Below are 27,683 nucleotides of genomic sequence, written 5' to 3' on the forward strand. Positions count from 1 at the left end.
ATCATTAATTTCCGATTTTCATTGAGCGATTATAAATACTGCAAGTTTTCATGACAAAATGGAGTGTAAAGCCGCAGTTACGACGTTTCATGAAAATCAGACCAAAAGCATCGGGCTGTGCAACAACCAGAGACGCCAGAGACATATGAGACGCATAATATACATTTAGACATGTCTGCTCTGTGATATCGCGTCTTTTGGCGGGCATAATTTTTTGGCGGTATAAGAAAATTCATATTTCTGTGGTAAATAATTCTTTCACTTGTACAAAATGGCTGATAAGGATGGAGGTATGTATTTTTCAATTATTTATTATATTTACATTGTTGTTTTCACAAAATTAAAGTCCAACCAATTGTTGAGAATTGATGCTTCGTGTTCCGGAGTAAACAACTCAATTTATCATTTTTGCATGTCTTCATTTTTTGTAGTTTCTCCTTCTTGTCTGTTTATTATTGAAATAATGAGTATTTTTATTTACTTTACTTTCATTAAAGTAATTTATTTTCTATTATTAGAAACATAATATGACTGCAACGTGTTGCCGGGTTAAATGTTAAGGAGTAGGGGAAACTTCCATCATTATTAATATAAATATTAAATTTAAAGTCAAACATAGTAATAATATCATTTGTTTTTGCTTTTTTTGAAGAAACCTTTGATGATGCAGTAGAAGAACGAGTAATAAATGAAGAATATAAAATATGGAAGAAAAACACACCTTTTTTGTATGATTTGGTGATGACCCATGCTCTGGAATGGCCTTCTTTGACAGCACAATGGCTACCTGATGTTACAAGACCTGAGGGAAAAGACTATTCAGTTCATCGTTTGATATTAGGTACTCATACTTCTGATGAACAGAATCATCTTCTGATTGCAAGTGTACAATTGCCTAACGAAGATGCACAGTTTGACGCATCTCATTATGATAATGAGAAGGGTGAATTTGGAGGCTTTGGTTCAGTTAGTGGAAAAATTGAAATTGAGATAAAAATCAATCATGAAGGTGAAGTTAATAGGGCTAGATATATGCCCCAAAATCCATGTGTAATTGCCACCAAGACTCCATCCAGTGATGTTCTAGTATTTGATTATACTAAACATCCTAGTAAACCTGATCCTAATGGTGAATGCCATCCAGATCTCAGGTAAAGATTTTTTATTTAAAATAATATTCTTATCTTCAACTTATCTTTAATGGAGTAATAATTCATTCATTTTTTACAAAAGATTGCGAGGTCATCAAAAAGAAGGCTATGGTCTTTCTTGGAATCCTAATTTAAATGGCTATTTGCTTAGTGCTTCTGACGACCACACGATTTGTTTATGGGATATAAACGCTACACCAAAAGAAAATCGTGTAATAGATGCTAAAACAATCTTCACAGGTCATACTGCTGTTGTTGAAGATGTTGCTTGGCATCTACTTCATGAGTCATTATTTGGATCCGTAGCAGATGATCAAAAATTAATGATATGGGATACAAGGTAGTTTAATGTAACATCTGAATTGATAAAGTAGTTCATTATAATAAACTTATCCTAATTAATCATTTTTTATTATTTAGATGTAACAACACGAGCAAGCCGAGTCACACTGTTGACGCTCATACAGCAGAGGTCAATTGTTTAAGTTTCAATCCTTATTCTGAATTTATTCTCGCTACTGGTAGCGCAGACAAAACTGTTGCACTTTGGGACTTGAGGAATTTAAAACTTAAACTACATTCCTTCGAATCGCACAAAGACGAGATTTTCCAAGTCCAATGGTCTCCACATAATGAAACTATTCTTGCAAGTAGTGGTACAGATAGACGTTTACATGTGTGGGATCTTAGCAAAATTGGAGAGGAGCAATCAAGTGAAGATGCTGAAGATGGCCCTCCTGAACTTTTGGTAATTAATTTTCTTTAAAAATTTTTAATGCTTTGAAATATTTAATTATTAATTATTATACATAAATGGAGAAGTAGTTATTGAATTGTGAGTTTTACTTATTTTTAGTTTATTCATGGAGGACATACAGCGAAAATCAGTGATTTTTCGTGGAATCCAAATGAACCATGGGTCATATGCTCTGTATCAGAGGATAACATTATGCAAGTATGGCAAATGGCTGAAAATATTTATAATGACGAAGAGCCAGATACTCCTGCAAGCGAGCTGGAAACTGGAGCTTCATAATTGGTAAATAATTGTCGAGTTTTATTATAAAATTTATTACTTCAACAGGTAAAAAGTTTTTATGTCAATTGTGAGTTTTCTATTGTCCTTTCAAATATCATAAAAGTCGAATCTAGTTTCATGATTATCTAAATATTTTTTCTACTTAGTTTTAAGTCTGGATAAGATGATTGACTGAATTGCATATTCCAATAAAAATGTGTTTCTCACTCTAATAGAATACAGTTTTGTTATTTTGAAATATTCTTTTACAATATCCATGACAAATAAATTAAATATTAAAAAAATGTCACATAAAAAAACATGTTTATTTATAAGATTTGCTGAAATTAATTGATTAGATGATTGTCCTGTAACCGTTCATTACTCCAGATAAAATGGCTCAATGCTCTAAGATAGATGATTTGAAATTTGTATTCTTGACGCAATAACTAATGATAGTAAATTTATCATTTACTCAATATTGTATTTGCTTCTTTGAAAAAGTTAATTAGTATTCTCGTGTGGAATGATTTCCATTAGTCCGGTCATATTAAGCATACCAAAAGTTTACCTATTTTAATTTATCTTCTGTAAGTTAATAAACTGTTTCACGGGTGTGGCTTGACCTGTTACGAATTCATAATATCGTAAATAAGATAAATTTATTAAACATTATTAAATAAAGTTAAAAATATTCTTACCTTCGACAAGTTGTGTGTCTTTTAATTCCTTCAAGAAGATTAACTATCGACGGATTTAATATTGGACGAAATATCTAAAACAAAAAAAAAGTTTCTCTCAATAAGATAATATATTGAAATACTTTTTAAAGATTTAGCAAATTTGGTTACGTTTACTGGTGCATTGCGCATTTCACGCAAGTCAATATTTCGAAAAAGATCGTGGACTAGTAACTCTTCTATCGTAGGGTAACGATTATCCGGATTATCGAATATATATTCCATGAGGTCAGCAACCTAGAATAAGATTTTATCATTGAAATAATTTAATTATAATTAAGACAATTTCTGTTATTCAATTTAATGAAAAAACGTTTCAAGTAGGTTCGTTAAAACTTTCCTGAGTTAGAGAGTTCTTTATTAAATTTCTAAATGAATTAAAAAGATTATGTCGAACCTTTTAACTATTATTTCATTTAAATATTATAAGCCATTAATCATTATCAAAATACCTTTTGGTTTCTACATAATTGCATTATTGTGTTGAACTAGATCGGATATTCTTACAAATAAAGTCACTAATAGGATTAGTACTATATTTAAGAAGCAACATTTATTCGGATATTTGGCAAATAATTTATATTTTTAATTATCCGTAAATTCTTCTTAACTTCTGAATGAGCTACTTAGTGCGATAAAGGATTGAAGAAATATATGTTTTATATTGTTTCAATAATAGACGGCTACAAATAAATGTAAATACCAATGGATATTTTGCAACATCTTCATAATGGACCATGGACGGCTTGAATGAGCACAATTCATAGCCTGTACACATTTCGAAGAGCATATGACCTAGAAGGCAAAAAAGAAATCAATAACTATTTTATTTAACTATTGGTCCGTAAAAAATATGCCAAAACTATGATTACTAACGCTACTTCAACATTAATTTCTATTCATGATAATTTTAAATTGAAAATTGTTTTTAAAATTGACTGAATGAATGAATTGATTTAATATCCAAATAATTATCAATCACAATATGATGATGATTTATTTAAAATAAATAGCGAAAAATATAAAAGTCGCCAATTATAAAACTTAAAAATTAGAGCCTACCAAAGCAAATGCTGTCATTGGAGTTGCCATAGGCCAATCGTGAAGTTACGATTGGATGGATTCGACTAGTGAATCCTAGAAGAGAATTCTCCAGTCCAGCTACACGTGCTACACCATTCTGGATAATGACATTTCCCGAATGTAAATGAGTAGCCGTCGGAAATCCTCTTTCTTTTAGAAAAATTAATGCTTCCAAGACTTGACGACCCATCTGTTGAATCTGCGGAAGGTACAAACCATTTCCACGTGTTGCATATTTTTGGCCCCAATCATCATTCCAGCTGTTTTTATCTACCTGTTGGGAGATATTTTGTATAAACAAGAAGTTTTAATTACAAAAAAGCATTTTAGCAATTATAACTTGAACAAAAAATTATTTTCATATTAGGAATTCAAAGGAAATTTCAAAGATGATAAAAAATTCAATTACCCCATAAATAAGATCTTTGAGGCTTCCTTGATTGATTGGCTGTACGACGATAACATAATTATCTTCACCAAATTCAATAAATTCAAGATCGAGGACAGGGCACACATAAGGATGTTGAAGAACGAGGAAAAGTTTGTTGAGAATATCTTTTGTTGAAGGACAGACACTTAGAGGACAATTTTTATTTAGTGGTGCTAAAGTTAGTAATCTGTCAGTTTTTAAAACTTTATCTTTCACAGCAAACCAATATTTATCTACCCGAGATCCTAGAAGTTTTTTAAAAGATTTCAATTACTTTTTTCCGATTAATTTTTTATTTTTAATAGACATCTGATTAATAGTAATCTTTACCAACGTTGTGGAGTTGGTTGATGAGGTCATATCGAGAACTAGCTTGAATATAAACTTCGCAAATGGAGAGTGCTTGGTCCCTCGATCTTTTTTCCATTTCCAAGTATTCAACACCATCTTCACGAGGTGTTGGGCTTTGATCCAGTGATTCATATTGATATCTGCCGTTACTAGAATGCACAAATATAATTACTAAATTAAGATAAAATTAATTTTTTTTTATAAGTATGATTAAATTACATACAGATATATAATGATAAGTTAGTATCTGATCTCTGAGTACGTCAGAAGCTGTATTTAAATATATTTGAGAATCTAGTGTAAAAATAAATTGCTGCAGCTAACGTGTTTCTAGAATTCGTATTAAGAATACTCCATAAATCTTAATGTATTCGTTAAAATATCAGCTGCTAAAAATTTATTTCTCCCTGTTAAGTCCAACATTTTAGCTTGGCTTTTAATTAAAAGCTTAGTTACAAAAGATACTGTAATCTAGAAGCAAAAGCTTTTTGAATTTTTGCATGAATTGTGGTGATGAAACCAAGCCATTGTGATTTTCTTGCTATTTTCTAAAAATATAATTTTTGAACATCTAGAAAAATGTTTTAAATTCGCTCACTTCTTATGTCAAATGAAAGAGAAAAATATGAAATAAATGATATCTAAATCTTCTAAATTTATTTTCATTTATAGTAAATAAATATAAGCTAAACGAATAGTTCAGTGACTAAAATTAATTTTATTTGGACCAAAATAAATAAACATCTCTTAAATCAATATTAACTTAAAGCTCGCCGAAAATGAACAAAATATAGCTCAACTTCTGCTATTAAATTGTTAATTGGATTTGTTCCCATTCTGTTCCCCATAAACAATTTACCAACTGGTAGTTAATGGTGTAGAAGTAAAGATTTATGTAGAGCAGGCTAAGTAGGAGTTAAAAGTTACAGAACCTAACACCTAAAGCCTTAGTTCCTAATATAATAGAAAAGGGATTATTGTTTAGACGGAGAATGACTGTGATAATATTATTTGTTCTTTCATAGAATTAAACTAACCCTTACTTACTTCTTATTTTTTTTTTTACGAAATGTGAATAATATATTCCAATTGTGATGAAAGCTTTTCTATTTTTCACGAAAATTTCTTTCACACAAGAGGGAGAGTGAAATATGCTCGTGGCAGAAATAAGAAGAGTTTTTTCTAGATATTTCTAGCTGCTTTGTGATAGAAGAATATTCCTTGTCATGATAGGGAAGATAACCATATACATGAAATTGTTTTGTCAAGGATCTTTCAGGGATACAATAAAAAAAAATTATGATGCTGGAGTTTTTTCTGACTTGCTGCGTAATATAAACATTGATGTGGGTGTTAATGAGATCTAATTTATTAAAATGAAAGTGAAAAAACTTTCTCCCTCATTCAGATAAGCATCATAAATTAATAAAAAATTTTAGAAAACATCTAAAATGAATTTCTTGATGGATTACGTATTTTATCATGATTTTTTAAATTTAACTAGTGATTTACATTGAACTCAATCTGTTCATTTTAATTATTATTCTGTTGTTTTTGAATTTAAAAGATCTTAATAAGAAAGAATAAATGTCATGAAAATTAATGGCCCGTGGACTGATGATAAGGGTAAGGCATTGAAAGGTTTAAGGATTAACTCTTATAAGAGTAAGGGAGATTAAGAGGGCTACTTGATCTTAACGTGAAAATTACAATCTATAGTTTTTATCAAGAATTTTCAAAAGTTGTACTCGTAAACTAGAGTATGAAAGTAATATAAGTAATAGAATAAGCAGAGGGTGAAAGATGGATAGAGGGAGAATAAAACCAGGAAAAGAAGGTGGCTATACCTATTCATCGTTTTTATACTTTTTTTTTTTAAGCACAAACCACAGTGTTTTTTAATACCAAGCTTTTGTTTACTCTTCTAATTAAATTTTTCTCGTTTCTCATTTAACTGAAAATTATCGAACCGTTACACTTGTAGTCTAGGAAGAAAGTTTTTTTATTTTTTTGTATAAATTTGTACTTTTTAAATTAATTTGAATAATTATCAAAAAGTAAAACTTTGTTTCAAAATAAAGAATTTTTTTTATTCAGGTTTTTTTAAATAAATAAAACAGCGGTGTTTTTAATCAATCGCCAGACTCTACTTAAGTACCTAACATATGATGTTTTATCTATTTGATTGAGGAATAATCGATAAAAATAATAATCAATTTAAGCCAGAAGTGGTTTTTTCCACTTTAATGTTAATTGATTTAGTACTATCTAGCTGCAAGCAATGCTAAAAAAACTTTACACCCGTTTTGGGGTGGAGTCCCACTTCTTGACAACTACCCAACACTAGAAAGTTAATTTGCTATTTATAAATCTGAAACTTTCTATTATAATATGAAAATATTCAACTAAATTTTTCGTTGTGATATTTTATTTTTTTATAAAATTATCCAAATCACCTAATTCCTTCCTTATTTTCTGACAAAAATCTACTGTATAAAATATCAAATTTAAACACTTTATGTTCAATAATAAAAAAAGAAAATAATCTGTCATAATACTAACATAAAACAAATTCATGAATGTTTTCAATACTTATCTACTTGTTAAACGTGAAATAGAATTATCTATTATCCTCAAGGTTTTCAATTTTTAAGATATTACATTATTACGATTCCAATCTTTTCAATTACATAGGTTTCATCCAATAAGTTTAAGTACAGTAATTCTTTCAACCGATAAAGGAAGCAACGAAGAAGAAGAACGAAGTGAAGTATCACATAACTTGTTTATACATTAACTATAAAACAGTAATAACACCAAAATTTACCTCATCTCATTCTCTCGTGATGCTCGAGCAGCTGAGACCCGATTGAAGAGAATTTTCGCTAGATTATCAATTTTATTACTAAGTTGAAATCTGTCTTCTGTACTGCTACTTGCGTTGCTTTCTATACTAGCACTTCGATTATTCCTGACATAATTGCGAGCATTAATCATGGCATTAGTGTCAAGTTCAATGGCACTTTTGGAGCGACGACTAACAGGGCGTTTTTTACGTCTAGGTCTAGGACGTTCCTGGTAAAATCTGTCATGTCCTGTCACATCTGATGCACGACGTCTTACACCATCTCCTTCATCTTTCTTATTCAATTGTTGATAAATACTGAACATTTTTGTCCTGTAATCAATTAGAAAAAATAATTGATTAATTGAATAATTTATTTTGATTGATAAAATAGCAAAAAAAAATGTTATCAATCATTTTATGATGTTGCTTGGGTAAAATGAATTTTTATGTACCTCAATTTTTGTATCACAAGAATGGTTGCTTACATTAACCTCTTATCGGTTCCTTATCACCGCAAGGGGTGAACGACTACTGAAGAAAATATCAGAGTTAGTTGTTGGGGGGTAGATGCTCTTACATCCCTTCCATAGCCTCTAGCATGACACAGATTTCAATGTGAAAAATTCAGGTGGCAGGGGTGGCCTTTGGAGATGCGCCGTGACCGAATGTGTGTACACTCGTCTACAAGCTCACGCGTGTTGGATACTTACAGGGTCAACGAATTCAATTATAGATGTAGTTTAAGTTAATTATTGTACATAGAGTGCTTAATGAGATTAATGCACCTGCCAGAAATATACAAATGGATGTTCAATAAATGTTTTTATATTTTAAACAAACATTTTTGATAGGATGAACATTAGATTAGCTGAACCTTAGGTGAACTTTAAGGTGTATTCCTAAAACAAAAAAAAAATACCAACATCTTAATCCATTATATTTATACTAATAGTAAAATAATGCAAATGATATAATAAAAAACTTACCAGCTTGTTTCTTTCTTATGTCAATTATTGCAGTGAATTAATTTTTTACGAGTGGAGAATGAATTCCTTGAAGGTGAAAGACGTGGAATTGCAGTGGTAAGTTTTTATATTTACAAAACAGTAAGAGAAATAAGTTTTTCATTCAGGTTATTTTCAAAAGATCATAAGAAGAAGCTTTTCAGACAGGAATAACTTTTCAATAGAATGAGATTGAATTTTTAAAACACAATAAACTTTTACATTATATCTATGTTATGCATTAACAAACATTTATATGCATCCTTAACAGCTTTGCAACTTTTAATAAATGGTAATGTCTAGCATCTGTTGTTCATACCAATAAGATATTATTTATTTTATCATCGACCCATATACGTCAGTATTGATCATTTTTTGAATAATTACTTAACTTTTTTTTAAGCATATTTTTTAACAATCATTTTTACCTTTGATCTAATCTCAACTTTTTTATACTCGTACTAAAATAGGTTCGTGTAATAGAAAGCTTTGAATAATCTTTGAAACATTTTGTTGAAATGTTTCTTTTTTGAATATTTTAATATTGAAAATCATGAATTTTTTAGATTAATGGAGCACACAGAAATCTTTTGTAGGAAAAATTAATTACTGGACCAAAAATAAAAACAAAAAATTTATATAAAATAAACATTCCAAATTATTATCTCTGATAACATCTTAAATTTCATTTTTTAATTTTTCCCGCTATAATAACGGGTTAAAATTTTTGTTTATCGAGGGCGACACTTTCTATGTACTTTTTTCTACATATGTAAACAGTTGCTAATGGAATTATAACGTCGTATAACAGACATTCCTAACCGGCAAATAATAAAATATTGGAAGAAATTTTTATTAAAAAGCACGAATATGTTGTCTAACAATTGTTGACTTGTTACTTATACGATAAAATAACATTAAAGAACGTTATAGGTGTTACAAATCATATAAATAATGCATTATTTTGATTAACGTCATCATTATTATCATAGTGTAATGATTGGTTTATTTTTTAACGTGTTTTTCTACCTCAATAAGTATTTACGTAGAAGATACTATACAAGAACAATGGATTCAACAAATGAATCATGCGCAAAATTATCGGAAAACGTTTCAACGTCTTCGAATGCTATCAATACACGTGAATTAGAAGATCAGTTTTATGATGATGATGATGGTGACAAATGCAATATCAAATTCTCTCCACCTGCTTATATTCAAAGATACCAAGCTGTTATAAGTGTTCTAAACAGTCCTAAATATGAAGGCAAAATTCGAAAGGTATATTCATTTTATGTTTGATTCTTTGCTTTCAGAATTTGGTAAATTTAATAATTGTCTTGAAATTAATTTTTTAAAATTAAAATTACATAAACATAAACCTACATAAGTATATTGAATTATTTTCATATTGCAGGTTGTAGATTTTGGTTGTAGTGAGCTGGGCTTTTTTACTTATTTAAAAAATACGCCAGTAATTGAAGAAATCTTATGTGTAGATATTGATGAATTCATATTGGAATGTAATAAAAAAAAAATTGATGCATTGACTGCGGATTATATACATACGCGAGATCGTCCATTGACTGCCAGTATCTATAAAGGAAGTGTGACTGATAGAGATAAGAATTTAGAAAATACAGATGCTGTCGTTTGCATCGAATTAATAGAACATCTTTATGATGAAACTTTAGTAAAAGTACCCGAAAATATTTTCGGTTATATAAAACCACGAGTAGCTATAATGACTACACCAAATGCGGATTTTAATGTTTTATTTAGAGGAATGAAAGGATTTAGACATCCAGATCATAAATTTGAATGGACAAGACAACAATTTACGGATTGGGCAAACGGAATTGTCAATAAGTATCCTGAATATGAAGTTAGTTTCCAAGGAATTTGTCCAGGACCTGAAGGAACAGAAGATTTAGGATGTTGCTCACAAATGGCAATTTTTCATCGAAATACGGATTTTGTCATTAAAATGCCTGGGATTGAAGGATTATATAAATTAATTTCTCAAGAAATTTATCCTGTACGAATTGATAATCGCTCTGATGAAGATAAAATTCTTGATGAGGCAAGCTATCTCATTAGAGGTTATCAAATAAACAATGGTGATGATATAATACCACTTGAAACACTTGCTCATATGATCGGAAATATACAAATAGATTATTTGAAAGAGATTATGGAAAACGGAGGATGGGAAACTGGTGAAAATGAAGAAGGTCCTATAATTATTTGTAGGCCATTATCAGTAAGTTTAGAAGATGATAATGTATATGATGAAGAAGATGATTTCGATTATGAGAATGGTGAAGATGGTGATGATTACGATGATGATCCTTTTGATTATAATGACTTCAATAGTACTTCGGAAATAGAAATAATGGATCTGGATGATGAAGTTTTTGTGCATGATGTAACTAATTTTTCAGCTATTACTATAGGGGAACAGGTAGAAGAGGTACGATACGATGAATTAATTACAGACAGTTTAAACAGCTGGAATAGAGATGACGAGCATGAAAGAACTGGAGATACTGCAATACCTTCAAATTCTGGGGAAATAAGAAGTATGTGTAGTATGTTCATAGAAAGATCTCAAAACGATAACAGTTTAGTGTGTCCCGAAAATATTACAGATCCGAACTTTGAGTTTTCGACAACACATGATAGTGTTGATCTAGAGCAAAGAAATGAAAATGATGATAAAACCTTCAGTAATACTTATAACGATAATTTTCAACAAACTAGCACACCAAGGAAAAAAATAAAGCTATCGTTAGACGATTTAGAGAAAGATAATAGGCCTCTTGAAAATTCACAATCGATTATTCGTGACTTTTTTGAGAGTCCTTCAAGCAGCTCCGCGGTTGGAACTGAAGATGCTGAATGTTCTCATGCTTTAAGTATGTTAAATGCAGTACCAATAAATAATCCTCAAAGTAGAGCACAAACCATTTCTGATTCTGAGTCAGTTACAATTGAAGAATCACCAGGAGTTTATCTTCTGAAAAATACTGAAAGTCATAATTTAACGGATACTGCAAGTGAAATCTCAGAGGATAATATTAATAAAAATATCCATTAATATGTTATTTCTATGTTTGTTCGTTTTTTATGTGATTGAATACTTTAAGTTTCTTGATATGTTTTCTTTTTTTATTTTGTAGAAACCAAGTAGTTTCCTATCTGTATAAAACGATGACAAAAGATAACAGTATTATAGATAAGGTAAATAGGTTTCAAGACTGAGAAACATATCTTGTATATGATTACATAATAAATATGAATTTAAAAAAATTAAGCGCAGTGTATTTTGCTAAAATTTTTTTACCAATTATTTTTCATTAGATGAGAAAGAATTTGATGTTTGAAAAAATATGGAAAAAATTTCTATTTTTGTTTTAATATATATTTTATTCCAATAATTCATGGAATGAAATCATTAAACATAAAGTTTTACATTCTTTTAAGGATGGTATTAATTTTAGAACTTTACAATATTAGATTAATAGACATGAGTGTAATTGCAAGTATATTTACGTGTGTTTGTTTTTATGTACATGAATTATTTGATTCAGTTTTACATAATACACACATAACTAATATTTAAAGTAACTTCTATAACATTAGTGGACTGTTAAATATTTTTTTCTGGTCATTTATTCACTTAAAAAGTATTCCGCTTTCTTAAAAATTAATCACTCCTATAAAGCTAAAAAGTTGCAACCATTGAATATCATTCCTTTGTAATCCCTTATCATTATTCTTTATAAAAGTTACGTACATTTTTTTTAGAATACCTGATACTATTCATCAATGGGAAAAAGCTAAATAAAAACATAAATATATTTCTTTTAAACAAAAGCTTTTTTTTTATTAGTTGGAATGTTAAAATAATTTTTTAAATAAATTTTTTACGTAAAAAAATATTTTGTTCAGATAAAGATTCATTAGTTTGTCGTCATGGCATGGAAATGCTTTTTTATATCTCAATAACACTACAATCCTTCATTGGTCGAAATAGTCTACTCTACATTTCACACTATGGCAACAATTTAAATCAAAAAATTACTATAAGTATAATTTAGGAAAAAAATTCAAAATATTTTAAAATTATTTATGTTAAGGTTCCAAAAAGAATAAAATATAATTATAAAACGTAACAAAATTACTTAACAATAATGTCTTTCACTAGAATAATATATTATGAGACTAAAAATGATTATTAGTTTTTAATGAACTTCAAATTATTTCTAAACTAAAAATTACGGTGTAAAGTATAATAATGAGTACTCATAATGTTTGTTTTGTTTGTCAAACTTAATTTTCAACAGCCTCTTTTTTTCTTCCCACAGCCAATCAAAATTTTTTACTCCCAAACTCGATAAACTCGTGAGCCGGTTGATTCACCTAATCAAATAGCTTCTTTTATACTATCTCGACTCTGCGAATGCATGGCGTGCCTTAATTCACCTGCTGATGTACCCTCGCGTCTTAATACACCAGGTCCAACAACGTCTCTTTTATTTGCTGCTTCTTTTATACTCAAAAGCGTTTTACTAAGCCACGGCCACGAGTTTCGTGCTGCTTGGAGTTCAGATGCGGCTGCATGTAATTGATGAGTCAGGTCCTGAAAAAATTATTTCATTTTTATTTATTAAGAAGTGAAGAGACTAATTCAATTAAGTTTAATATAATCATGCAAGTTATTAATATTAATCAACACGAACTTGATTTCTGCATTCTGCTTCCACATGAGCTAATTTAGTTTGAGCCAACTCTAATTCCAATTCTCTCACACGCTCTTGTGCTCGATGAAGCATTGGATCTGTTCGATTCTCCAGTGGATGGGAAATGTCAGCATAAACTTTGGAAGACTCCATGAGAATTGTTCTACAATTGTCACAATTGGATATCTTTATCTGTGAATTAAGAATTTTTTTATGAATAAGTCGTAATTATAAAACTAAATATTATTAAAGCAAGTGATTTATAGCAATTTTTTATATTATTATTAAAAAATAAATTAAAATATACGAACTCGTAAGTCACTGAGTGCGGTTTTTGCGGCATTATAGTCGTCTTCCAAGCGTTGACATATCTGTGAACAAAAATGGTTTTTTTTTTAACTTTCAATATTTATCAACTAAAATAAAATATTTATGAAAACATTTCTCACCTGTTTATATTCATTAATAATTATTACATTTCTTCGACTTTCAGCATCAGCTCGTGTCACCTCTCTCTGCAACATTTCTTTAACTTGAGCAACTTCAATTTCAAGTCTCTGTTTTTCTTCTTCACTCCTTGCAACAGCCCCTCGTAGTTGCTCCACCTCATTGCTATACTCGTCAGCATTTTCTTGAGCTTCTGTATTCAAAAATAAATTTTATATTGGTCTCATTATCTAAATACACTGCGAAAATAATATTAATGAAATTTACTAATTGCATGTTCTCACTTAATAGCGTTAGCTTCGCTATATGACTCATATTTTGATGGAAAATCAGCAAAAAAAGTGAAGATATTAAAAATCAAATATGTTGCTAATCAACATTGAAGACTATAACGTGCTGGACATATACTCATACGATTACGACATGCACTTTGGCCCATTTCAAACCAGTGAACAGATCAAGAAAGTCTAAAAGAGAGGGGAAGAACCAGAAACAGCTGTTGCTAGATAACACAGCCACGTGTTGTAATCATGTGGTACCGATGACGGTTATTGAAATTATAAACACACCAATTATGTTGATTATGCATCAATTTATCTTTTTTACGTTGCTTCTGAATAAATATTATCTTTAACGACTTGAACAAACATTTTTGAAGTTTCTAAAATAATTATTAGTGATTTTGAATGATATATTACGAGAGTATTACTTTTATTACATACATTATAGAGAGTTTATACCAGACCACTTATCAACAACCACAATAGAAAGAATCTGAGGCTAAGCTATCAATTATGTTATTATTATTATTATGTTATTACATTCTAATAGATTTATACAGTTCAGAATAAGTAATAATAAGCAAATGCATTTTATTAAATATTTCAATTAAATTACAAGTGTTAATAACAATTACTGTGATAAATGAAAAGTGGAGTATTTTATTGTATTAATTTTGTTCTTCTTTGTTGTTAAAAAACGGTCATAAATTGATGGAATATATTTAAATGAATGTATTTTATTTATTTATTTTTATAAATTTTTATCCAAAACGTTGTTCAACATGTTATTATGAATGACTAATGAAATAAATGAATGATTCCCCAATAACAAACAGCACCAAGCAAATGCAAACGTGGGTAGATAATTGAGAACAAAAATGTGCAAGATTATTGTCTATCAAGTCTATTTTATTTTTTTACACTGATGACTTTTAATAGTTTATATGAGTGCTTTATTTAAAACCACATTTTCTGTCTAGCCACAATATTGATAATAATCACAAACAATATACATAAAACATTTTTAATTATGCCAATATAATGATTACATATGATGCAAATAAGCAAATTAATCTTGAGGGCAAGAGGTAGATATTATCATTTAACTAACATTTTTTTTTTAGTTTATAATTAACCAAGACTAGCAAAATTATTTGGCTATTTCATACCACATTGAATAATTATTGTAAAATAATTCAGAGATTTTTTATTAATTATAATGCTCATCCTAAACTTACTGAAAGACTACTATTACCAAATAGTAACTATATTATACGAGAGAGATTCATGCAATTTTATCTGGCCAATATAATAATGTGGACGGATATCAATCATTTATTTTTGTTTCTTTATACATAGAATATAAAGTTACCTTTCAAAGCCATGAATTCTGCTTCATATTTCTTCAACTTCTTCAATGTCACTGAACATGCGAGTTTCATTACATAACGTGATACTTCTTCGTTTCGACATCGTTTAGGCAAATGAACTCGGAAGTATTTAAGTATGCTTTCGAAATCCAATTGCAATAACTCTTTTTTACTCATCTAAAATAAATAAATTTAATGCACAAATAATTCATTGAAAAACTTGGATGTAATATTTATTAATTGAATCATCCATGAATCATCCGGATGCTTAATAAATTTTTATTGGCTTGATTAATTTATTATCTTAAGCATTAATTTTAATAAATTACTCAAATAAAGAATAAGCTTTTAATGTTCTAATTAAACTAAACTTTGCATAAACTTAAATGATTAATGGATGTATTATGAAAACGTATCAAGTATAAAGGAAAAAAAAAATTACCATCAATAATGCCAGTGCTACTTGGAAGAGTGTATCAAGTCCTTGAAGAAGGAAAACATCAAGGATATGAAATACCAGATACAGTGGAAATCTTGCTGTGAAAAGTGTTAGAAACCATTGTGCAGCAAACATATGCGTTTCAACTCCACGATCACAAAAGTGTTTGTAGAGTTCTGGAAGTTGGTCCTCCATTAGTCGATTTAATTGATAGAAACGCATATGAAGATTATCAAATCGATCTTTATACAAATCTCGTAATCCATAGTCATACATAAGTTTAACTAATACACAGAAAGCTTGCTCTTCCGGCATGTGTAAAAGAAGACTAGCGACTAGAAAGCTAAGTCCTTGACAATATCCTACTTCTTCATCAAAAACAGCATAAGCTTTACTTATTCTATACAATGAATCTTGTCCTAAACCACCAGTTTCCTTGAAAAAATCATGAGCTGGAAATGTTCGATTAATATCTCTTAAAATAACACTCTCACAGCTGCTTTCTTTCGTAATTAAAATCCTGTATTTATCCATCATTTCTTGCGAAGTGTCACAGTTGCTGAGTCGTTGCCAAACTTCACCACGAAGCGCCTCAGGTATTCCTTGTTTTGTTAATTTTATCAGCAACTTTGGACGATGTTTATTTACTTGCCAGCTATCTAACACTTCACTCCAACTTGCAAGTTCATCAGCTGAACAATCCTTGGATACTTTACCAGTTCCGCTAAGCATAGGTTCATCTCCATCAGAGTCTACTTCTTCTTTAGGCGTCAACGTATCTATACTAGTAAGTGATGATGATCTAATTAACGATGCTAAATTTAACGCAAGATTCAAACGATTTCTATCCAATTCTCCTGAGGTTTCGATATTTTGAACTTCATAGTGTACTTCTGATTTATCTTCTGATATTATTTCTTTAGAATTAAGTTGAAATTGTTGAACAAGGTTTTTCTTATTTAAATACCAAAATCGCTCATTTTGAGAATAAACTTTAACAGCAGTTTCAATTACAAATCGGACGGGTTCACGGATGCGCCGTATTACAAGATCTACGGCAACAGTCATGTAAATTTTACCTTCTTTAGTTTCATTATTGAGATTCTCTAATGCAGGATCAGCAGGATCCCATCGACCACAAATATTGTAGCATTGTCTATCTTGACCCATTGGGGCAGTACTAGATTGCATCTCTAATAGTCGCATATCACTGTGTCTAACATTACGTCCTGGGCTTACTAAAACTCCAAAACATCTTTCTACTTCAAGAATAATTCCTCCTTCTTTACTGGACACTTGCTGAATACTCAAACAAACTTGCTTTGCAACATTACTCCTTAATTTAAAACAATTTCTATCTTTAGGTACAGTACTGTAACTTCCTCTTCCATCTTCTTCTTTTAATTCCATTGTTACCTCGAAGATAAACACTCTAGAATTACTTTTCTCATTGCCAGAAAAGTTACTGAAGTCACTGGCAGTTAATGAACTTGTCATTGATGGTGAAATTTTCTTAAATGCTTTAGCAAAGCAAGCAGACACTTGGCCAACTGCTTCAGGTATATCGCAACGAAACACATGACACTGAAAAATGGCTGATTCTTGAGTATCACCGTGAGACCAAGTGAATGCAAAGCATGCTGCACATGGACCGGAAGTATCACCACGAGCATAAAATAAAATTCTTTGGACTTCATAATGAACTATAGGTTGTTGTGTTGCAGCATCATAAAGTACTACAGAGCCTTGAGAGCTGCTTGGGATTGAAACTGAAATTTTGATTTCTAAGCTCTGAGTTAATTCTGCTGAAAGTATTGCCATATTTCTTTGGATTTCAGCTGCTGATTTAGGAGCATTGATGGCTGCTGCACCTAAATAAGTTACCCCATTAAAAATTGTACAGTCTTGATTTACGTCAGCGAGAGAACTGATTTCACAATCATCGAAATCCTCAGGTTTCATTTCATCTTGCTTTTCTGTCGATCCCAAGTCATAGAATTTACTTTTTCCTACTTCCTTTGTAATTTGAGTACTTTGAATAAGTTTGTTGTCGACATTGTCTAAATTCTCCATTTTTGTATCTTCGATTAGAACCTTTAAAAATTGATGTGTAGTACATATTAGCAACCATCTGATTATTAAAAACTTGTATAATTTTTTTCTTTCAAAGTTGGCTAATAAATTTTATATATCTTTTTTATATTATTATCTTTTATAAATTTCATTTTCAATAAAAACATAATGGATTTGTTGAAAGACAATATAAAATTTATTTCCAGTTAAATAAATATTATGAGTAATAACTTACCTCTCTCAAATCATTCTGCAGATCTTCCAAATTACCATTATTAGCAATTTTCAGCATTGGTGGTTCAAGCAAAACTTGGTTATTTTTGCTTGGATCTTTTTCGTTTACAAATTCGTACTCGTCACTCGTAGCTACTGATTCCATTGACTTAACGCTCAAGCTATCCTCCATAACTGAGCCTGTAATTAAATAATTATAAATAGCATAGATTTTTCATCATTAACCTAATCTACCAGCGTCATCATACTAAAAAACAATAGCAACTCCGTAACATATAGCATAATCTCAAAACTGGACTTTTATGTAAATTGTTTATTGAATATTTGAGATACATAATGTTTACAAACACTACCAATTATGTAATCTTAATTGTAGCACATGTTTAAGATATGCATATGAGGATCAACGGAAGGACATTTACAAGGTATAAAAGTTTATGATATGATAAAAGTCAATTTCATTTGATGTGAATAAACCGTTGGATGAAAAACATGAAATGTTGGGTAGGAAAGTTATGACAAGTGTGCCAGACAATCATATTTTATCAGTTAGACTAATAATCAAACATTAAAAAATGACTGTTGTTATGAGCAAATATAACCACAACATTAAACATAAAACTGACGCCTCAAGTTCAAAGTTCATTTGTTAAATAGTTTATACTTACTAAGGAAGTCACGTTACTTCTCTTCAAATCATTTGTAGAGCATTACACTTGCAGTTGGTCATTGACAGATGTATATAACCTCGCCAGGTAGTCGCCATTTGATGAAATAGATTTATTGTCACTTCTTTTCGTGTACCTTCCTTGCTGATTGAATGTGTGTGATACTCTACCACTACCATAACGATCTTTAGCACTTCGCTGAGAATGTTATTTTGAAACAATTATTTATCTTCATTAATGCAGATGATTATTCTCTAAAGATAGACACTCTCTCACTAGATTACTCTTTGAAGTGCTCATTGTTGTTCAATGTTAATCACATCATTTCTTTAATCATAATTTAATTTTTTTTTATAAAAAGCAAATAAATCCAGCGTCAAGCATATATATATATTCATACATGTATATATAGATATAACATACGATCTATTCGTTCCGGAAGTCTCGTCGTAAATACTCTCCAGCAATCTACGTGTCAGAACTTGAATTTTTTCGCGAACAAAACTTATAAAAAAATATATTTTATTGAAATATATTAATTTTTTAAAAAATTTCTTTAAAAATAATGTAAATATTAATATTCAGATTTTAATTATTATAAATATTTATTTTATTAAAAAATTTTTAACTTTTCAACAAAAACTAAATTTTGGCGCGCCATATAGTTTTATTTACTTCCGTAACTTCCGCGGTGGCGCAACTAGCACGAATTCAAATTTTTATTTACCAACATAAAACCCGTAAATTATGGATTGAGCGTCAGTAAACAATCAATCATAAAAAGTTTTTTGACCAAAAATTGATGGCTAAAATTGAAATTATAGAGTTGAGTATCAATTATTTTTATTAACTCATTGAGAATATAGATAAATCATTTAATGTTGCATAAAATTTTTTATTATTCATAAATTGTAAATTTATCGCAATATATACATATTTTGGATATCTAATTAATACTAAAAACCAGTCTTATTATGGATACATTTGTTGAAGAACGTGAAAATATTTCTATTGCATAATCTATCGATTAATTAAAATACTATGCTGCTGATATAGGAGTTTCATTATCGGTAATTTCATTATTTGCATCAGTATGACAATTTATATCAACTTCTGTATTTTTTGTACTATTTTCTGAGCAATTATTTGAGTGAGGTTTTATATCTGGAACTTTCTTTATCGGCGTCTTAGAAATTTCCACAGCCATTGATTTTGTACTATCATCATTTTTGTGAATTTTAAATTTCTTTAAATTCACGTCAATTTGTGTAGGTATAATTTCTTTTTTTACAAATTTTTTATTTACAATATGAGCTTGTTTCCCTGTCTTTTCCAAAATTACCTCTTTAAGAAATTCATCCTTTGAACAACATTGTGATGCAATGCATTGTATTCCTTGACATCTAATTAAACAGTCTGTTTCATCTGCATTTGGCTTTATCTAATAAGAAGCAAATCGATGTCAGTAGTGATTATTAATTAAACATTAATTAGGTATTTAATTTCTCGAAGCTCTTTCACTTTTATTAGATAAAATAAAATATTTACTTTATGGAATTCTGGTTGGATCGTCACATGCATAATACCCATCTCCATAAAGAATGTTGTCACCTGATCTGTAATACTTGCGTAGACCTGTTTTATGTTGAAACATATTAAAAAGAAAAAATAACTCATAAATTAAAGACTTGTTGAAATAATTGAATAACCATGTTGAAAAGTTTTTCTATGAAATTTACCATTGGATCCAAAAATATTATATGAACTGTCGAGATTATTTGTTCTCCGGCCAGCTGCCAAACATGAAAATCATGGACATTGACGATTCCAGGAAATGCGGCGAGTAGTTCTTTTTTTAGAGAGTCGATATTGATATGATTTGGAATGGTTTGTAAAAGAATCATACCCGATTCTCTAACTATAAAAAATAAATGAATTTTTTTCAGTATTACTTAATTCTGGGTTCTGAAAGACAATTAATTATTCAATTCTCAAGGCCTTGGAATATTTGTGGATCGATTCAAAACTATTGGATTCATTTTTTTTATCAATACATCTTTTAAATATAACATTGAAAGATAAAAAAGAATTTAAAAATGAAGCTTACCATAAGGATAGCTTAAGACAAAAAGTGAAATTGATGAAATAATGGCAAAAATTGGATCAATAAATTTCGCAAGATTGGCGTCTGTTAGATAAACCAGTAAGGAAACTATTACAACAAAAATACATCCAAGTACATCTCGACACATCTCTTGGAAGCCTTGTCTTCTTGGTATTGCCAGAGGACTTCTTCTTGTCGGCACAGCTAAACGTTGCTCATCAGTTGTTTCATTACTAGTCGGGACATTTCTGTAATTAATATCATCGTTAATTATGATTGAATATTGTGTAAAATGAGTATAGCCATCAATCAATTAGGTTGTTAGTGACGATTTAATATTGAGTCATTAATTTTTAATATTTTTTATAAAATATAAAAAGATAATTTACACCTTTGAAGAATAACATTTCCATCTTTTGTAACATGCAGAAGGAGGCCCTGATTGAAGGTGTAGCCACCGATGATGATGTAACAAAAAGCATTTAGAAGTATCCCTGATACTCCAATGCACATAACCGGTACTGGATGATGCATTTCATCGAGGTGACCAATGTGAATGAGAGTTTGTAAAGCTTCAACCAATAAAGAAAAACAAAACGATGCTAGCAAGACACAACATACCAGCATTGTCACGATGTCAATTCTCGCCCAGCCAAAGGTATTTTTCATTCTTCTATCTGAGCATGAATGCTTAAAACAAATTTTATATTCATAGAAATTAATTAATTAATTAATATTAAAGAATAATTCTATCTATCATACCTTAGAATTATTTGGTATTGAAGATATAGATCCCTTTTCATTATCATTTACACAGATTGATGAATTACCTGGTGAACCGCAATTTTTTTCACCCTTACACCTATCTTGATTGCCGTACTTAAAATAAATTACAGGTATAATAATATTATTTCCATGAGAAGTTAATAATTAAAGAATAAGTACTTGACAATTAATCCAAAAGAACTAGAGCAGTTTTAATTAATGCAATTTTTTTAATTTTTTTTTTGTTACTGTAATTATTCATTTGTTTGTCTACATTCTTTTAGAGAAAAAGCATGCAAGTAATCTAAAAAAAAAAAGTAAAACAAGTTGTAATTAGTCAAAACAAAAAACCAACTTACCTTTAAAGAAGCGATGCATCCGACAAGTGCAACGATGTTACAGAGCATGTGATAAGCATTGAGTAGTAGGGTAAGAGAGTGTGTCACATGACTTGCAATTATTTCGATGATGAAGAAGGTTGTTGTGAAGAAAAGCACGAGGTAAAGTTGAACTGGCTGTAGTCGCCTAAACCACTCTTTCACAGCCATGACCTTATGTCGCTTGTGTACGTTCGTACAAAGTCTAGACTGCTTCGCGTGTTAGCAGGCAAAAGGAGAATTACGTCGTTTTCTTCGTGGCCACTATCTACCGTTGACCAGTTCCACAGTTGCTTCGCGGCCGTCTCTTTAATAAAAAGACGAATCAAACTGTATGAATATTTCTGGATGGTCCTCTATTCTATCCTAAATTTTTTTTTTTTTACTAATACATTTATACTTTTTATGTCTGAAATCTTGACACGTGTTTTAGTATCGTTCATGTCATTCTCACAACAATAAAAAATCTATTTAACTATAAATTTAAATCAGTAGGTATTTTTATCACTTCTTACTGTAAGTTTTTTACAAATATTATCACAAATAGAAAATATTTTTCCCTGGTAAAACTCCAACATTATGAATATATACTTGCGAGCACAGTAAAATGTAGATATAGTAATTATGGAAATTACAAAGGGTAGTATGAAGATAACACTTACAGAGATGAATGATAACAAATTCAATTTAAAAACCACAGCACGTGCACGCGAGGATTCCTATGTTGAAAATGAATGGATGATGTTTTGTTGCTGTTTGCATGGTAGCTACTGAACCACAGTCAACTTGGGTCATTCTTAAGATATCGACTCAAGAACTATTATATTTATATCTTCAAGTGAATGATACGGTAAATAAGGAGCAATTTAGTTGTTCAGTATTCAGCATAACTTTTCCATTCATGTAGTGACTAATCAATGCTTATTTTGGAAGCTTCAAACAAGTTTATGATTCATCAGATGCTGATGAGAGAAAGTAACAAAACTGATGAATTTTAATAAATGTATTTAAATTTTGATAATACATCTTGAGATAGAATATATTAGACAAACATAGATAAAGCAAGTAAATAGATAAATGAATCTAGGATTTTCGGGTCAAGATAAAACCTTTTATAGATACCTTGGATAAGGAGAAGATACTGGCCAAGATAATTATGATAAAGAATTAAAATAAAATATTTAATTAAAGCTAAAGTCTATTGAAAGGTAATTTCAAAATCAAATCAATATGTATAAATGAGTGAAGAGTACAAAAGCCATTATTTCTTATTAGCTTTAGATTTATGAGCATTGTTTAATAGAGATTACGTTAACATTAGTTACTTGTGTTTAAAGTTTAATGCTCATTTCTGACCTGTTCTAATATATGCTAAACAATGTCATTGAGTTATTGTGTAAGATATAGAAGGACGAGCATATCAAAGCCCTAGTTGGCAACATCCGGGCTACAACCATGATGCTTCAAACGTCGATTAGTCTCACGCACAAGTATTGCTGACAACATAATAGAGCTGCTTGATAATAGACATGCTGATTTTAATTAAAGTTACCAATTTTTGTTTGTTTATTTATTATTAAATTGGAATATGTCCAAGTAAAAAATTCTAACCAGTACATACAAATCATGTTGATAAGTTGGTTGATGTTTAAACAAAAAAGTGAAGATTAGCGTAACATAAAATATTGCAGATTAGTGTAATAATGGATTCGACGAAATAATTTGAATATTTATGATTTAACTAATTCTTTTTAAAATTTAATGTTCTTTTTAATGAGTTTCTGTGCATAAGCAAAATAAAGTACTGGTGAGACTTGATGACTTACTTAGAAAATATGTTTATTATATTATTATATTGATAAAAAAATTATCAGTAGGTTCTTTGAATAATAATTATACATGACAATGAATTGCTGATGGAATGTAATAATATATATAACTCTAAATTATGTAAATACTTTAATAATAATTATGAATAAAAATAAACTCACGTAATAGGTCTATCAAAAAGCCACTGTGATAATATACTAAACTACTATCAGAAAATTATTTATCATTTGTCAAATAATCTTATTATATTGGAGAATTATATGCTACCGAGATAATAATGGTTAATTGTTTTTAGCGTTATCTGTATTTTATTTCACATATTTTTTTATTCTTTTTTAAGAATTAATGATAAAAATTTCTTTAAGAAATTTGTCTAAGTAATTTCTGATAAATTTATAATATGAAAAACAAATTATTCCATAATTAATCATAAATTGTTAATTATTTTAGAAAATAATAATTATTCAATTAATCACCCTTTTTTAATTGAGATGACTCATGAGATTATGAAGTATTCCTAATGTAGTGTCGAACTTGATTAAAAAAAAAATTCACAAAATTAAATGCAACGACAGGTGCAATTACATTATTAGTAGACTCACAGTGAACTAAGCGTAAATAGGCAATGCAACTAACACATATATAAGTAGTGATGTTAAATAATGGTACGATAAGCTTTACTAAATGGTCTGATCATTTGTCACGAACGTCCAAGAGTGTATACCAAGCATAGGGTTCATTTTTTTAGAGAGTACCGAAAAGCGGAAGCTGGAGTATGACTGAATTATTAGATAATTGAATCAAATTAGAAGAATTATTATTTTTATTTTACTGTGAAGATATAATTTGATATATAGCAAAAAGACTTTGGTTAAATGGTCATTTATTTTGAATGAATTTTATGATAAAACTGTCGTTGCAATTAAATTGCTTGACTGTCAGAGATTAATGAGTTTAATCATTAATTGATTGCTGTGTAATTGAACAGAAAAGTCACGAGCAGTTTGAGAACAAACAATCTAAAACTTCGACTACCGTGTCAGATTGAAGGTAGTGTGACTAAATAAGCTAACGGAGTTTAATGGCTGTTTGTAGGCAAAAGAGGAAAGTTAGTTGTTGCATTAATGAGTTCCAGCAAATTATCTGCCAGAGATACTCTTTTTCCTTTCTCTTCTTCCACGTTTGAATTAATTCACTTAAATGCAGCATCACGTTTTCTTTTGATCGAACAAAGCTGAGGCAAACTTCACTTGATAATTCACTTATTTTTTTATGTCACTCACAGTCGGCCACAAAAACTTCTATCACTATAGAAATTAAATTATTATAATGTTCAAAAGTACATATCAATGCATTGTTTTGTTAATTAAAAATATGTATCAAATTTATCTATGCTTATTGTGGTAAATAAATTAAGTCTTTTCTCTGTAAGATATGAGACGTGGAGAGAAGCCGACTGATGAAGAAACGGAGACAGAGATTGACGAAGAGATCACTGAGAGTGAAGAGTCTGCAGCAGCCAGTAAGAAGCTCCAGTTTCTAGGAATACCGCTATATAAACTATCTTATAAACGGTTACCTAAGAAATGCCTCAAAGTTTCTTTTCTTGCCATCAATTCTGCTATTTTTGTAAGTACTTATATATTAAAAATAATCATTGAATTTATTGTCAATCGCCATGTTATTTACAATCAGCTTATTTTACTGATAATATTTACGGTAAAAATACTTACTGATAATTTGAAGGCTTACGTATTTAATTAAGAAAATTTTTATAGTAACAATAATAGTTTTAATTGGTCACCATTAGCTGGCTGGAATTGCTGTAGTCGTAATATCAATGTGGATGTTATCGGATAGCAAGTTAATGTTACGATTAACGGCGCAAAAACTTTTTGTTACTATTTTGCTTATAATTGGTATATTCTCAGCAACACTAGCTTTTCTTGGAATCGTTGCATTCATCAAACAGAACAGAAAATTACTGGTTGTAGTAAGTAGAACTCTGGCTATAAGTGATAATTTTAATTATAGTAATGATTTATAAAAAGCAGATAATAAAAAGTTATTTTTATAGTACATTATATGTCATTCTGTGCTACTATGTATCATATTTATTTGTTCTGTCATGAGTGCCTCTTTTTTCGATCGAATCACCAGTAAAATACGGGATGATATGAAGAGCACAATTATGAAATATCATTTATTGGATTGGGTTACTGAAGCTTGGGATAATACACAACAATATGTAAAAAATTTATCGAAATATGATTATTTACTTACTTTAACTAATTCATCATTATTTGTTCCAGTTACAATGTTGTGGAATAAAATCTTATAAAGATTGGGAAGAATATTTAATAGATATTCCTAAAAGCTGTTGTTCCAAAACAATTGATCAGGTGTGGAAAATGATGTTGATTTTTTGTAAAAATTTACGTAACTTTTTTGAACGTTAGTAAATAATTCGTTTTTATTTCAGTGTCTTCACATGACGGAATTTGTGGCGTACGAATCTGGGTGTCTTAAAAGTACTTACTTTATGCTAAAATCTCACATTGATACTGTTACCATCTCAACTTTGTTCATCTCGATTACTTCGGTAAGTACTTGAAAAAATTATAATAATAACAAAAGTTTTACGAAAGTAATTTATTTTTCAAGGGTATAAGTCTGTTCTTGGCTATAGGGATAAAAAAAAGATTCAAAATACTTCATTCCATGGATATTTGATCAGTTAAAAACAAAAATAAATGTACAGAGCGACTTAAAAACGGTTTTCCCTTTTTTATTATCATATATAGATCATATATTTTTTTAAAACACTTAATATATCGCACTTATAATAATCATAATGATAATAATAATGATAATTAATAATTAATAATATCGTAAATTATTGGACATGTTTCGAAATCTCTTTATCCACAACTGCCACTTAGTGAAGTATATTATCTCACGTGAGAGCTTTTCCGAGCATTCATTAGAAATTAAAAATAAATTGACTCTCGCCCGAAGTCACTTAATCACGATAGAAATATTTATCAATTTATTAATTTTATGGCTTTTAAAAGATATTTTTTTCTTCATTACGATTGAGAATTGAGTATTGAGAGTTATTATTTAAACTCAGTATATTTTCATATAAATATGAAATATTGGCAATCGTTCAAGTGCATTTAATGGTACTTTGAACACGTAATTTTTTGTTATATCCAATTAATAATGACTTAATCATTTATTTATTTATATAGATATATTATGTGATAAAGGACAGGATTTGGGCGCATTTTCAGGCAGATTCCATCCAGTTACAGATATTTTATATATCATAGCAAACATCGTGACTATTTACAATAAATACAGTTGATTAGATTATATAAATAAAATATATATCGTATAGTATAGTTTAAGGTTTACAGCAACACGTGACAGTAAACAATCAGATCAGCGGCAAAGTAGCATAATCTACCTAAATTGTGGTCGTAGCTACAGCGTGGTTTAATTATGCTCTTACCTCGGCTCACTACTACTCCGTTATTTCTTTATACTCCTCTTCTTTTCATTTAATTTTAATTTATTTGTTTATTTAATCCTGATAATGGAATAAACGTGAACCGAGGATTAAGCTACCCAGCTATTTCCACACTTTTTATTCTCACTTTTATTCATCGTTTCTCATACATTTAATCTCGTGCAAAATTCACCTTTTTTTCTTTTCGAAT

At 29.5% G+C, this 27,683-nt stretch overlaps 6 protein-coding genes across 16 annotated transcripts in view; 3 read left to right on the top strand and 3 right to left on the bottom strand.

Annotated features, from left to right (window-relative positions):
* Positions 1–140: 140 nt before the first annotated feature.
* Positions 141–2,255, top strand: Caf1-55 (chromatin assembly factor 1 p55 subunit). Its single transcript, XM_035092293.1, has 5 exons — positions 141–290; positions 653–1,151; positions 1,234–1,491; positions 1,572–1,899; positions 2,008–2,255. The coding sequence occupies exons 1-5, from the start codon at positions 272–274 to the stop codon at positions 2,185–2,187; spliced, it is 1,284 nt and encodes a 427-aa protein (XP_034948184.1). The 5' UTR covers positions 141–271; the 3' UTR covers positions 2,188–2,255.
* Positions 2,199–8,202, bottom strand: Slob (Slowpoke binding protein). 2 transcript variants are annotated; one of them, XM_035092292.1, is made up of 9 exons: positions 8,074–8,202; positions 7,601–7,951; positions 4,753–4,922; positions 4,402–4,667; positions 3,972–4,266; positions 3,613–3,704; positions 3,027–3,146; positions 2,871–2,944; positions 2,199–2,795 (listed from the first exon to the last, which is right to left on the bottom strand). In XM_035092292.1, exons 2-9 carry the CDS (start codon positions 7,942–7,944, stop codon positions 2,765–2,767), a joined length of 1,392 nt encoding a protein of 463 aa, XP_034948183.1. In that variant the 5' UTR covers positions 7,945–7,951; positions 8,074–8,202; the 3' UTR covers positions 2,199–2,764. The 2 variants fall into 2 exon arrangements, with proteins under 2 accessions (XP_034948183.1, XP_034948182.1); XM_035092291.1 differs by having other exon boundaries at positions 3,021–3,146.
* Positions 8,203–9,403: 1,201 nt separating this feature from the next.
* On the top strand, positions 9,404–11,941 carry Hen1 (Hen1 methyltransferase). The gene is made up of 2 exons (XM_035092358.1): positions 9,404–9,906; positions 10,043–11,941. Exons 1-2 carry the CDS (start codon positions 9,622–9,624, stop codon positions 11,723–11,725), a joined length of 1,968 nt encoding a protein of 655 aa, XP_034948249.1. The 5' UTR covers positions 9,404–9,621; the 3' UTR covers positions 11,726–11,941.
* Positions 11,942–12,107: 166 nt separating this feature from the next.
* On the bottom strand, positions 12,108–19,290 carry GAPcenA (GTPase activating protein and centrosome-associated). The gene is made up of 8 exons (XM_035092224.1): positions 18,883–19,290; positions 18,216–18,394; positions 15,911–18,001; positions 15,471–15,645; positions 13,820–14,010; positions 13,682–13,741; positions 13,371–13,562; positions 12,108–13,270 (listed from the first exon to the last, which is right to left on the bottom strand). Exons 2-8 carry the CDS (start codon positions 18,384–18,386, stop codon positions 13,055–13,057), a joined length of 3,096 nt encoding a protein of 1,031 aa, XP_034948115.1. The 5' UTR covers positions 18,387–18,394; positions 18,883–19,290; the 3' UTR covers positions 12,108–13,054.
* A 518-nt stretch (positions 19,291–19,808) lies between these two features.
* ZnT77C (Zinc transporter 77C) lies at positions 19,809–25,555 on the bottom strand. 3 transcript variants are annotated; one of them, XM_035092074.1, is made up of 8 exons: positions 24,435–25,555; positions 22,111–22,435; positions 21,749–21,865; positions 21,378–21,676; positions 20,990–21,234; positions 20,622–20,800; positions 20,431–20,517; positions 19,809–20,323 (listed from the first exon to the last, which is right to left on the bottom strand). In XM_035092074.1, the coding sequence occupies exons 2-8, from the start codon at positions 22,297–22,299 to the stop codon at positions 19,922–19,924; spliced, it is 1,518 nt and encodes a 505-aa protein (XP_034947965.1). In that variant the 5' UTR covers positions 22,300–22,435; positions 24,435–25,555; the 3' UTR covers positions 19,809–19,921. The 3 variants fall into 3 exon arrangements, with proteins under 3 accessions (XP_034947965.1, XP_034947964.1, XP_034947963.1); XM_035092073.1 differs by lacking the exon at positions 24,435–25,555 and adding an exon at positions 24,120–24,222; XM_035092072.1 differs by lacking the exon at positions 24,435–25,555 and adding an exon at positions 22,791–23,523.
* LOC118072323 (CD151 antigen-like) overlaps positions 21,517–27,683 on the top strand; it is a 57,670-nt gene continuing 51,503 nt past the window's right edge. For 2 of the 8 annotated variants that reach the window (XM_035092085.1, XM_035092086.1), the window contains exons 1-6: positions 24,977–25,297; positions 25,391–25,587; positions 25,769–25,951; positions 26,036–26,206; positions 26,271–26,360; positions 26,441–26,560. In XM_035092085.1, the coding sequence (XP_034947976.1) occupies positions 25,288–25,297; positions 25,391–25,587; positions 25,769–25,951; positions 26,036–26,206; positions 26,271–26,360; positions 26,441–26,560 (771 nt within the window). In that variant the 5' untranslated portion in view covers positions 24,977–25,287. Of the gene's footprint in view, positions 21,645–23,545; positions 23,676–23,810; positions 23,936–24,140; positions 24,239–24,976; positions 25,298–25,375; positions 25,588–25,768; positions 25,952–26,035; positions 26,207–26,270; positions 26,361–26,440; positions 26,561–26,622; positions 26,930–27,683 lie in introns of those variants that run through there. The other 6 variants (XM_035092082.1, XM_035092083.1, XM_035092081.1 and 3 more) reach the window with 6 other exon arrangements.

Source organism: Chelonus insularis, unplaced genomic scaffold, assembly GCF_013357705.1.
Source record: "Chelonus insularis isolate UGA/USDA-ARS -01 unplaced genomic scaffold, ASM1335770v1 contig_93_pilon, whole genome shotgun sequence".
NCBI classification, from domain to species: domain Eukaryota; kingdom Metazoa; phylum Arthropoda; class Insecta; order Hymenoptera; family Braconidae; genus Chelonus; species Chelonus insularis.

Excerpts from the sequence above, each read along its gene's own strand:
- Caf1-55 (XM_035092293.1), top strand. Across the intron at positions 1,152-1,233 it reads GAATGCCATCCAGATCTCAG|ATTGCGAGGTCATCAAAAAG; the intron begins GTAAAGATTTTT and ends TTTTTACAAAAG. Across the intron at positions 1,900-2,007 it reads ATGGCCCTCCTGAACTTTTG|TTTATTCATGGAGGACATAC; the intron begins GTAATTAATTTT and ends ACTTATTTTTAG.
- Slob (XM_035092291.1), bottom strand. The coding sequence starts at position 7,944 with ATGTTCAGTATTTATCAACAATTGAATAAGAAAGATGAAGGAGATGGT. Across the intron at positions 4,923-7,600 it reads TCACGAGAGAATGAGATGAG|TAACGGCAGATATCAATATG; the intron begins GTAAATTTTGGT and ends TGTGCATTCTAG. Across the intron at positions 3,147-3,612 it reads ATGTTGCAAAATATCCATTG|GTTGCTGACCTCATGGAATA; the intron begins GTATTTACATTT and ends ATCTTATTCTAG.
- Hen1 (XM_035092358.1), top strand. The coding sequence starts at position 9,622 with ATGATTGGTTTATTTTTTAACGTGTTTTTCTACCTCAATAAGTATTTA. Across the intron at positions 9,907-10,042 it reads ATGAAGGCAAAATTCGAAAG|GTTGTAGATTTTGGTTGTAG; the intron begins GTATATTCATTT and ends TTCATATTGCAG.
- GAPcenA (XM_035092224.1), bottom strand. The coding sequence starts at position 18,386 with ATGGAGGATAGCTTGAGCGTTAAGTCAATGGAATCAGTAGCTACGAGT. Across the intron at positions 15,646-15,910 it reads TAGCACTGGCATTATTGATG|ATGAGTAAAAAAGAGTTATT; the intron begins GTAATTTTTTTT and ends TATTTATTTTAG. Across the intron at positions 13,742-13,819 it reads TTATTAATGAATATAAACAG|ATATGTCAACGCTTGGAAGA; the intron begins GTGAGAAATGTT and ends TTTTGTTCACAG.
- ZnT77C (XM_035092074.1), bottom strand. The coding sequence starts at position 22,299 with ATGGCTGTGAAAGAGTGGTTTAGGCGACTACAGCCAGTTCAACTTTAC. Across the intron at positions 21,866-22,110 it reads GATGCATCGCTTCTTTAAAG|TACGGCAATCAAGATAGGTG; the intron begins GTAAGTTGGTTT and ends ATTTATTTTAAG. Across the intron at positions 20,324-20,430 it reads TCCAACCAGAATTCCATAAA|ATAAAGCCAAATGCAGATGA; the intron begins GTAAATATTTTA and ends GCTTCTTATTAG.